Source organism: Aegilops tauschii, chromosome 6 (assembly GCF_002575655.3).
Source record: "Aegilops tauschii subsp. strangulata cultivar AL8/78 chromosome 6, Aet v6.0, whole genome shotgun sequence".
Classification (NCBI taxonomy): Eukaryota; Viridiplantae; Streptophyta; class Magnoliopsida; order Poales; family Poaceae; genus Aegilops; species Aegilops tauschii.
In genome coordinates, this window is record NC_053040.3 from 478,920,203 (window position 1) to 478,932,109 (window position 11,907).

The 11,907-nt window shown below is 49.6% G+C and overlaps 1 protein-coding gene across 1 annotated transcript; it reads left to right on the plus strand.

Moving 5' to 3' along the window:
- Positions 1-1,283: 1,283 nt before the first annotated feature.
- On the plus strand, positions 1,284-10,967 carry LOC109768610 (putative disease resistance protein RGA1). The gene is made up of 2 exons (XM_020327360.4): positions 1,284-1,542; positions 8,075-10,967. The coding sequence occupies exon 2, from the start codon at positions 8,091-8,093 to the stop codon at positions 10,620-10,622; it is 2,532 nt and encodes an 843-aa protein (XP_020182949.1). The 5' UTR covers positions 1,284-1,542; positions 8,075-8,090; the 3' UTR covers positions 10,623-10,967.
- The last annotated feature ends 940 nt before the right edge of the window (positions 10,968-11,907 follow it).

The window sequence follows — 11,907 nt, forward strand, 5'->3', positions numbered from 1 at the left end:
ACACCACAATACAGCTATCATCCACATTACAAATAATTATTCATATCACCGAAGCAAACTAAATAATTCAATATAAAACCTGCCCCGAATACAAATCACAATGAATTTAATGAAAATGAATAAAAATTGAGTTTTGTTACTGTCCAGCCCTTTGCCAATGGTGCTCAATGAGATCCTCCTGAAGCTGAAAGTGGGTGTTTGCATTTTCAATCTCCTTGTATGTCTGAAGAAAAGCTGTAATGCGGTTAGGGTCTCTAGCAAGTTTGACACGGCTACCCACATTGCCGACGATCGATCCTCGCCGCCTCTTTCGGTTCTCATCTTCGCGCTCCTTCACAGCAAGGGTCATCACCAACGTCTGCTGCCGATAGTTTGCAAGCAGCGTCTCAACATCCGAGTTGTCCGAATCGGACGAATCGTCGAGCAAAAACTTCTCGCACGGCCTCAATTCCATCTACATGAACAAAAAACGCACGCCACGTCAACAAATTATGCATACCGCTCGGCACAAGCACAAGTAAACACTCACCAGCTGCTCGAGGGCGGTGGCTCTCCGCCGGTTCGGGGGCGGGCGATCCCGGGCGGCGACGACGACTACGGGCGGCTCGTGTCGCCGGATCGGGGGGGGGGGGGGGGGAGGGTATCGGTGGAAGAGGGTGGGGGCACCCCCGTGGCGCGATTCCGCCCGCAGATTTGGCTGGAATCGGCGGCGGCAGACGGGCGGAACCAATGGCGGGCGGCGGCGGAAGGAGGTGGGGAAAGGGCGCGGGCTGAAATGTCCCTCCCGCCAACCGCTTTCCTGGGATACGAGGCACCGTAGGGGCGAGGCGGAAACCTGCGTATTCGCGGGTTGGGGTTGAGATTTTGCCGCGCCCCTCAAAAATATTTACAGCTCAGACGCGTTTACGGGGTATGTTCAGACAGGATTTTCCGTGCCAACCCGCATTTTAATGGTTATTTTACGGGTCACGGCTTTTTACGGGCTCTGCTAAAGATGCTCTTAGCCGCCCCACCCCAAAAAAATGGTAAATCGAGCCGCGATTTGCTGGACTGGCCCCCCTTTCCTTTTCTTCATGATTTCAAGTGGTTGGGTACCATTATACTGCTGTGGTACCGGTAGACAGCGCCGATTTATGAGCCGGTAGAATCGGCTGGCTGAATTTAGAGCTAACTAACAAACGTACGATCGAGTTAATGTTGCTTGCCTGCGTGTCGAGTCCCAGTTTGCCACCATCGCAAACTATGATTGGCACTGTGGCACGCTACCACACATATATGATATAGGAGTATATGCGAGAACCGATCCATCTTGGGCGGCTAACCATTTGCAACAGCTGAGGTGCATGTTCTCGTATGTCAAACAGTGTGTGACGACTGAGGCACCTGCGATCTCCGCCACCGCCGGCGGTGGCTAGACGTAGTACGGCTCTCAGCAGGAGCGCCGCACTGACACAGCAACCGGCGTTCCTCCACGCTGGCTGTCTCCTAGAGCGCCGTCCCGAGTCACTGCACTACGCACGTCATCCCGATCCACTCCATCAGGTCAGGGTTCACTCGAGTTTATTTTTTTCTTCAAATTTTATACTTCTTTCGTCCATAATTACTTGTTGGAGAAATTGATGTATCTAGATGTATTTTAGTTTTGGATACATTCATTTTTATCTTTTTTTGCGACAAGTAATTCCGGAAGGGGGGAGTATCTGCTAGTACTCCATCCATTTCGAAATACTTGAAGATTTAGATTTGTCCTAAGTCAAACTTTTTAAGTTTGACCAAGTTCATAGATTTTTTTTTGCAAGACATAGATAAATATATATAAATATATCAACATCTACATGATCAACATCATCAAAATAATATCATTAGATCCGTCATAAAGTATATTTCCATACTATGAATATTACTCCCTCCGTCCCATAATATAAGACGTTTTTTGACACTACACTAGTATCAAAAAACGTCTTATATTACGGGACGGAGGGAGTAGTATTTTTTATAAATTCGGTCAAACTTGGCAAAGGTAAACTTCAAATATTTTGAAACAGAAAAAGTATCTTTTAAACGGTCCATTTAGTAGTCCACTGACTGTGGTCTCATCACGTTTCCAATTCTTTCTCCGCGATGAAAGTGACTTGGTTGGTCTAGTTTATACATAAACTAGCAGGATAATCCATACATCCCCGCAATAAAAGGATAATCCATACAAATGACTTTTTTTTTTACAAAATTGTTGGAGTTAAAAGTTCAAGACAAAATAACACAAATTGGATGTATATTGGTTTTATATATAACCATTTTCACAATAGCGCTTCTACTACACAATGTTGGATCATTATTTTTCGTATGAACATGCTTGTGTAGAATTACAAATGATGGTTGTTTGAAAACAATTGTTGTAATACTATCTTCATAAATAAATAAATATCCGGAGTAAAAACTGCTCATTTGCACCTATTCTATGTCCTCGAGCCACAAATGTAGGGAGTCCTAGGTTTGTTTTCTCATTACACATGCTGGCATTTTTTGTCCTATTTTCTCCCAACAAATAAACATTTTTATCCCATTTAATTCGTTCATACATTGCTGCTTATATATCATTCAAATATAAGATTACTTTTAGCAAAATAAGTACACCTATAGGGAACATGGTCTAATTTTAATATTATTTAGAGAGAAATCCATATTACAACCCCAAACTCTTCCATTTGTCTAAGAGTCAACTCTGAACTCTGAAACCTGTTTAAGAATCAACCCTGGATTATCAAAACCGGCTAAGAACCAATCCTCTCTCTCCTAAAACGGGTTTTCGCTGAGTAGACCCGGTTTTGTCCCATTGACCGGCCAGTCAGCATCCTAGTTAGTATCCATGTCAGCGCAATCACTTAACCCACTTTTGGTCAAACTATGTAAAAAAATTGAAAATGTCCAAATTGTTTTGAAAATATTATGTAAAATCAACACTAAGATAGTAATCATTATGGGAAAGTTTCACACAATTGGGCCGACCATATTTGAAAATACTCTGAAATTACAATTTTAACCCTTTTTGGGCAAATTTTGTCAAAAAAAAAAAAGAAAGTGTCCAGAAAAAAAATTAAAAATACCGTGTATTGTGTGAAACTTTATGTGACATTTGACCAAAAATTGTCTGAAATTGTAACTTCAAGGTATTTCTATATCTGTTTGGCCAAATTATGTGAAAGTTTCTCAGAATGATCACTATATTAGTGTTTGAGTTGAGATTTAAAGGGGAGGGTTAAGCATACCAAGTCCGTAGAGAACTGCCCGTAGGTCTTGCGTTCCAGCTTACCGCCGCGGATCAAGAGAGGAACCCCTTCGAGATGGAGGGGGTCGACGTCGCGCCGCCGCAGATCACGCCCACTCCGGCTTGGTGGCCGACGTGCGCCCTGAGGCCGCTACTCCCCCAACTCCACATGGTCGAGCCTGCTCCCTCAGCCCTCCGTCGCCATATGAGCCCCCTGCGTCGGCCCGGCCGCTAGAGTCACTGCGAAACCGATCATGGTTGCCCAAGCAGATGGATGCATCATGCATGGGACCAACACGGCTCTCGCCTGCCTCGCTGCGCGCTACCTCCGTTCACGCTTTGCTGGCTGCTGCCCTGGGCACTTCTCTACTCTCTTGAAACATGCTTTCGTCCTGTTTTATATATAAAACAACACCTAAAAAATACACGACTGAACGATATAAGATGGTAAGATAACCCTTTTACGAAGTTAATCCTGAGATAATTAACCGGCAGACACAGAACGCACGCGACTATGCTACCACAGCAAAGAGCACCGGAAGAACCAAGCACACCCCACGGTACGACATAGCGCACCTAAGCTCCACGACAACGCCCCCAAGAGGGAGAACGCCGCAGAGTGTCGCCGCTGCCGAGTCCCCAATTCCAGATCAGGATGCCACCCTCCGAGAGAGAGGGCACATCTAAGCTACCCGTCGCAACACCTCCCGTTGCCCACACAACCCAGGAGGGGAGCCACCACCACCGCAATAACGCCCGCCCAAGAGCAACCATGCCAACCATCATCCGGGGCCGCAGCCCCAGCATCCCTGTCGCGAGATAGTGTGCGCTGCTCACATCACAACGCACTCAACCACGATAGGAAGAGCGACGACACACCATGTATTCCTAGCCCGACATCGGTCCCCGAGTCTGGGTCGGCGCCTCCACCGTAGGAGGCACCAACACCTGCGTTCCTAGCCAATCCCGGTGGACTGGTAGGGACACGACTCCGAGACTGTCGACGGTCGCCGACGAGCCAGCCCTAGCCCTTGGCCAGGTGAGCTCACACGGCGCCATGTCAGTGGTCACTGGCGCCGATCCATGCACCGACGCAATGGTAAAACGACCACCACCATCGAGCATCATACCTGCGAGGAGACCCGCGAGCACATCCCTGGCCAAGCCAAATCTCTCCTACTCGAAGCACTTGCTCTGATCCACCCCGGGCCCTGACCTGGCACGCCCGAGCACGAACCCTAAATCTGAACCTTCCCATTTGCGCGTGCGGCCTGCACCTCCGGCGTCTGCCCGGCCCCGCGCACCGTCGGTCCAAACCCATGAGAAGGAGGCAGCCATCATCATCCCGCACCCCGTGACGCCAATCGCCGTGCCGCGACCACACCGACGACCGGTGCAAACCACCAGGAGCTCCCACCCCACGCCGACCAGCCCAAAGGAGGGGAGAACCCCAGCCAGAGCCAACACCTGTCACCGAAGGGGAGTCCATCCAGGGGCCGCAAGCACAATCGGAGGGGAGCCCCGCGACCCACAAGGATCCTGCGGTTAGAGCATCTCCACCCACGCCCCCGGGAACGCCCCCCAGGCCACTTTTTTAGCACCGGCGTCAAAAAATCCTCCCACTCGCGCTCCCAAATCGTCACTTTTTGCCGGATGTAAAGAAAAACAACGCCGCCAGTCCCACCCCGAACCCAGCCCCCCGGGGGGCAGCTGGGCGTGCCGGCGCTTCTTTTCCTCGCTGCTGGCCCACCCCGCCTTCCTTCCTCCCAGCCCCGCCCCGCCCCGCCTCCTCCACCCCGCTCCGCTTCCCTCGCCGCCCCTCCTCCTCCGCCCCGCCCCGCCCCGCCCCGCCGGTGAAGCTGTGTCTCCTCCTCCTCTGCTCTGCCGCCTCTGGTTCAGGATCGACAGCACCGATCGGCAGCAGGCTCGGGCAGCACGGGGGAGCAGCAGGGGAGAGCTGCGGCTGGAGGCGGGCACGACAGCGATGGCAGCCAGGGGCGTCAGCAGGGGGCAGCAACGGTGGGGGCGAGCATGGCGCAGTAGAAGCGAGAAGGAGCAGAGGGCGTGGTCAGCGGAAGTGGCTCCTCGCCGCGGCCATGGGTGCGGCTGCCACGGCAAGCACGAGCGCGGGCACTGCGCCGGCTCGGACCATCGACGTCGGCGTCCGCGCACTCCACGGCGCCCTCGCCGGTGGCCGGTGCGTGGCCGGAACGGGCGAGGCCGGGGCGGGCGCTGGCCGGAGCTGGCGAGGCCGGGGCGGGCGCTGGCCGGAGCTGGCGAGGCGAGGCGAGCGGACAAGGCGGGGGTGGCCTTGGCGCGCGCGTGGCCGGGCAGAGGTGGGGAGGCGGGGCGTGCGGGCAAGGCGGGGGCGGGGCGTGTGGTCAACCTGTTGCTCGTCGCCTCCGTCGTGGCCATGCTCATCATCCGTCTCTTCTTCGCTGCGCGCCACGCGTCCTCCTCGTCGAGGTGCAGAGATGCTTGGAGGTGGAGACGGCTGGAAAAATTTCCTCCCCAAACCTAAAATTTACGCCGGCGCAGCCCCAGCCGGACGAAAAACGTCCCTGGGACACAGCGACTGGAGATGCTCTTAGATATGGACAAACCAGATCGAGTCACTACAGCCACCCTAATCCCTAGAGGCGCCCTCGCGCAGCCCTCCACGCCATATCCAAACGCAACCGCGGGAATGAGGCACGCATGAGCCCTCGCCGCCGCCGCCCTTCGTCGTGCCGCCACGCCCCGCCGCCCAGCGGAGTAAATTGCACAAAACCACCAGTTTGAAGGTTAGCTTTGCGAAAAACACTACAATACATTTCTTTTGCAGAAAACACCATGTCTACGGTAATCTTTTTGCAAATAACACTGATCGGCGGATTTGGCTCGTTTAAGCGTGTTTATGACAGGTGGGTCCATTTTTTGCTTACGTGGCATAACGTTTCGTGCCAGATGGGTTTTATTCTAAATTTACAAACTAGTTCCTAGAATTTACATAGACACCCCTGAATTGAAAAACAAAAACGCAATTAGCCCCCCACATGTGAGCCCGATGTGGATCTCGCGACGACTAGGGTGAGCGCAGCTGCACGCGCAAGTCGTCCCCTCGGCTGCTCGCCGGTGTTGCCTATTCTCACCGTCGCCACCAACTGCTGCTCCTCCCCGGCTTCTCCGTGGTGCTGCTGCTCCCCTCACCGCAACCCATCGAGCTGGTTCTCGCCGCTGCCCTGTGAGCTGCTCACCGCGTCGTGATTTTCTGCAGAGGAAGCCGAGGTCGGGAGCAGCACGGGCGCTTGGAGCGGCTGGAGGCTCCGGGCAGGCTCGGGCATTAGGCAGACGTAGGCGTGGCGGCACGACCTCGGCAGTCTCCCGAGTTTCTCTCTCTCCCTCCCTCGAACCAGCAGAGCAGCTTGCAGGAGCGCCGCCGCCGCCCATCGCCATGGCCCTGAGCTCCATGAAATTCGTCGCAATTAACCAGCTCCCGCTTCGGATCCAGCAAGAATCGAGCCGCAGCCCCCTCTGCATCTCGGATTCCTGCTCCTCTGTCACGAGCGACGGCCGCGAGCACCGGCGGGACCTGGATGAGGTAGGCGACCCCGGCGATGTAGTCGTCTTGGAGTGCGCGCACGGCGTCCTCGGCGCGTGGCGGAAGGGCGCTCCTCAGCAGGGGGCGGGACGGGCGGCGTCCTCTGCTTTCCCCTCGGTGCGGCAACGGCGACGGCGTCCTCGGCGCGTGGCGGAAGGCCGCCCCTCGGCCGGGGGCGGGACGGGCGGCGTCCTCTGCTCGGCTGCGGGTGCGAGGCGTGAGAGATGTAGGTGGCGTGCGGCAACGTTGGAGCAGTGGGCGCGGACGTCGCCGGATCCGACATGGGGCGCGGCGGTGGAGGCTGAGCTCCACGGTGGCGTGGTTGGGGGGGCTGGGCGGCACGGGAAAGAAAGGTTGGGGGTGTTTTGATTTAAACTCAGCTAACACTGTTTTCAGCAAACCGTTATGCCACGTCAGCGGAAAGCGGGACCCATCTGTCATAAACATGCTTAAACGAGCCAAATCCGCCGATCAGTGTTATTTGCAAAAAGATTACCGTAGACATGATGTTTTCTGCAAAAAAATTGTATTGTAGTGTTTTTCGCAAACCTAACCTTCAAACTGGTGGTTTTGTGCAATTTACTCCCACCAGCCGGAGGACGCCCGCCCGCGCCAGCCCCCGCCAGCCGAGGGGAGAGGACGCCCCGCCGCCGCCGACGCCAACCAGGCTTTGCCGGGCGGTGGCGAGGGGAGGAGATGGGACGAGGGGTAGAGACCGGCGGCCGTTGGGTGGCCCTCCCGCGGGGGCGACGTGGGAGTACTGTTACGAGTGTAATCTAGTCACTTTGCTGTTTAGTTTCGTGGCGCCCCTTTTCCAGAATTTTACCACCATACCCAACCCCAAAACTTACAGTTCCTTGTGGAGGGGAATACAAACTACTTTCTACAGTTAGTTTATATCGATTAGGATCCAAAATCCACTTGCTAATTTGTTTCCTTAATTACTTGACTGATCAGCTAAATTTTATATCCACCTTCCCAGCAGCCTGTGTTTTCATTTCTTTATCCATGGGGAAAGTGGTTTCGTTGGTCTACTTTATAATTTATATGCAAGTTTTTATTGCTACAGTAGTTTATTTGCTTGTGTACATATTGAGTACAAGTTATTACTACTATTTTGCCCTTTAGCGAGTAAGCAAAGCATGCATGTAGAGTTTATAATCATTTCTAGGATAAATGTACTCACCATATATGGACACTGATTTGAGTACCATACTATGTACTTGTAGTATCCACGTGAACAAGATGTTCTCCGTGGCGTCAGTGGTATCAAGCCTTGCAACCTCCGTTCTTGGAAAGGCTGCATCCTTTGGTACTGACTGGGCTGTTAATGAGATCAAGTCAGCCTGGAACGCCCAGGAAGAGCTTCACAAGTTGGAAAACTCATTGAAATTTATCTGTGGTGTTCTTCGAGATGCTGAGGACAGGGAGTCAGCTTCTCATGTCCTTCACGAGTGGCTGGACTGTTTGAAGGATGCGGTCTATGACATAGATGATCTTTTGGACGATGCGTCCACCGAAGCTCTCATTCTACAAGTTCATAAGGGTTTATCTCGCATTCAGTCTATGAGCCTTCTCATTACTGGTCCATTCAAATTGAGTCACAAAATAGAACAAGTTCGTAAAAAACTTGATGAGATAGCAAAGGACAGAGGGCAATTTGGTTTAAATGAGCAACCAATTATTGACAGCCGGATGTTCAGGAGCAGCAACAGGGAAACTCATTCTTTCATCACCGAATCAGATATTATTGGAAGAGCTGAAGCCAAAAAGAAGATAATTGAAAAGATATTGACAGCTAAAGACTCAAAACCCTTGTCTGTTCTTCCGATTGTCGGTTTAGGAGGAATTGGAAAAACTGCTTTAGCAAAATGGATTTACAATGATGTTCAGGTTACCCAGAATTTTGAGATGAAATTATGGGTTTGTGTATCTGATGTGTTTAATTTAAAAAAGATCTTGGATGATATAATACAATCAGGTACAGGTGAAAGCAACATGAAGCTAAATCTAGAGATGCTGCAAAGGAAGTTGTGTGAACTTTTGAAGGAAAGAAGATATTTTCTAGTGCTAGATGATCTCTGGAATGATAAACTTGCAGACTGGGAAGAGCTGAGAAGGCTGCTGTCTAGTGGTGGAAGAGGAAGTGTCATTATAGTTACCACACGCAGTTCAAATGTTGCATCAATGGTGAAGACTATGGAGCCATATGACGTGGAAAAACTGCCAGATGATAAGTGCATGCAAATATTTACCCAGTACGCATTCAGAGGTGAGGAAGAGGACATGATGGACCAACAGTTAGTAAGTATTGGGGAGTCCATTGTGAAAAAGTGTTGTGGTGTTCCTTTGGCAGCCAGGACGCTGGGTTCCCTATTGTCAAGATGTCGAGATATTGAAGAATGGCGACATGTTCTGGAGGACAATTTGTGGAATATGGAGCAGAACACAGATGATATCTTGCCAGCATTGAAATTGAGTTATGATGCACTTCCACCTCATCTACGACCATGCTTTTCTTGCTTGACAGTTTTTCCAAAAGGCCACACAATTTACCAGGACATTTTGATTATGTTTTGGATGGCTCTGGGATTGATTCGTCCATCTAATAAACGCACTCAGCTACAAACTGGAGAGAAGTATTTTAAAGAACTACTTGGGAGATCTTTATTCCAGGATCAGTGCGTCCTTTCTGATAACAGGGTTTTCTACTGTAAAATGCATGATCTTATTCATGACCTTGCAACCTTGGTATCCCAAAAGGAGCATGCCATTGTAAGTTCTGAAAAGGTAACAGTCTCTGAGAGTGTCAGGCACCTAGTTTGGGACCGTGAGAACTTCTCCATAGGACTCAATTTTCCTGAGGAACTGAAGAAGGCAAATAAGACAAGAACATTTACAATCAGATCAAGCTTTGGTACCGTGAGCAAATCCTTCATTGATGACCTTTTCTCAAGTTTCACACTCCTCCGTGCTGTGACATTTTTTGGAGTTGACTTTGAAGTACTGCCGAGTTCCATTGGAGATTTGAAGCACCTGAGGTACCTGCTTATACAGTTTAATGGCAAACTCAGATTATTGCCGAAGTCCTTAGGTAAGCTGGTGAATTTGGAAATGCTTCATCTCTATGGCTGCAACCAGTTAGAGGAGTTCCCAAATGAAGCTCGCAACCTTGTTAGCCTTGTATACTTCAACCTCACATCAAAGCAGAAGTATCTAAGGCTGTGTGGTTGGTCCTCTCTCGCAATTCTGAAAATGAGCTATTGCTATGAACTGATATCATTGGAAGAGGGTTTTGACAGCTTGAGAGCCCTCCGAGAGCTACTCATCTTTGATTGTCCGAAGCCGACCGCTCTCCCCTCCAGCATATGGCAACTCTCTACACTTGTTGCATTGAGTATTAGTGGCTGTGAAGAGTTAGATTTGATGGTACCAGCTGGGGAAGCCTCGGGAGGACTATATAGTCTTCAGAACCTGCAGCTTGGTCGTCTTCCAAAGGTGACACACCTTCCAGAGAGCTTTAAGTCTGCTTCTTCCTCTCTTCAATATATAGAGATTGTCGGTTGTGGAAACCTGGAGAGGCTGCCAAGTTACATCCAAGATTTCCGTTTTCTTAAGAGAGCCGTGATTAACGGCTGCCCTGAGCTGAGCATAAGATGCGCGGTCGAATCCGGAGAGGATTACCCTTTTGTAAGCCATATCCCCGAGGTGTACACCGATGGGACTCCACTGTCAAAAGCAAGCTCACCTGGTGAAGAACGTTCTTCGCTTGATTGAGTTCCTCGGGTACCTATTTATCCGTTAAACTCATCGGACATCTATTGTTTCTTTAACTCGTTTGCATCTACATGTACCGCAGTTATGAGTTTGTGCCAATCTAGTAAATCATGGATCCTCGTTGAAGAAGTCCATGGAGTGAGCTATTCAGAGCCGAGAGCACGCCTTTGGCCTGGATTCTTCGCTGTATTTGTACTGTACCATACATATTATGATTTTTCTTTGCGCGTGATCTTGCCCTTTTCGGGCAAGAAACTGTACTGTTTATGAATAATGCCGCTTTTCCTGCTGCTTGTAATTTATGTTAATTCAGCGTCATATAGACATCGCTACTGGTGACCGAAATATTTTGCAATCCTTCATTTCTTCGGATCTTTATCGTGCTAGTGCGTCCGAGGAACTACAACATTTGGAGTTGGTTCCGTTACAGGATTTCTGTTGCATAAAATCCATGCAGTTTCAGTTACACTTGTAGAACCCCATACCGAACTTGAGATTTTGGGCCGCGAATTGCCCGAAATCTTCTTGCTTCTTGGAAGTGGGCGGCGGTGGCCGCTTATGCAGCCAAAACAGGGGAGAAGGGGCATCCATGTGAGCAGCAAAACAGAGCACACACACGCATGTGATTTTATCTGTTTTAGAAACTCCTAATTGTGCTGCGTGGCAGAAAAGCAACTCCAAGTAATACTCCCTACTTGACAGTTATAGTGCTTATAATATCTGTAAGAAGTCAAAATTCATAAATTTGGATTAAGTTAATAGAAAATCCATCCGATATTTTTGTGCAAGAATACATACCGATACTTACTTTTCATATTCTTGAGCCCCCGGAAAGAAACATTTTTGAAGGAACGAACTATACCAACTAACTACAAAAAAAGGAAAAAGAAAGGAAGGAACGAGGCACTGGACTTGGGAGGCTGGTTCGTACAGGCAGCGCTATTCTTGAGATCTAGCGTGCTCTCGCGTCAGGCGCCTCCCCAAATGCGCCGGCCAGGCGCGTGCGAGGCCAAGGCCACGTTTTTTGCGTGTGGTTTTTTCATGTTTTTTTTGTTTTCATTTTTTACTTTCGTTTATACTTAAAAAAACTTAACATAAAACATTAAAAAAATGTTAACTAAGCATTTGAAAAATGTAAAAATGTTTATCATGTATACGGAAAATGTATATACAGATAGTACAATATGTGTGAAAAAGTTGATCATGTATTTAAAAAACCAAGCATTTGAAACATATTAAACAAGTATTTGAAAAATGTTAATCAAGCATTTGAAAAATGTTAAAT

Bases quoted from the DNA above. Each gene is read 5' to 3' on its own strand.
- LOC109768610 (XM_020327360.4), top strand. From the start codon at position 8,091: ATGTTCTCCGTGGCGTCAGTGGTATCAAGCCTTGCAACCTCCGTTCTT.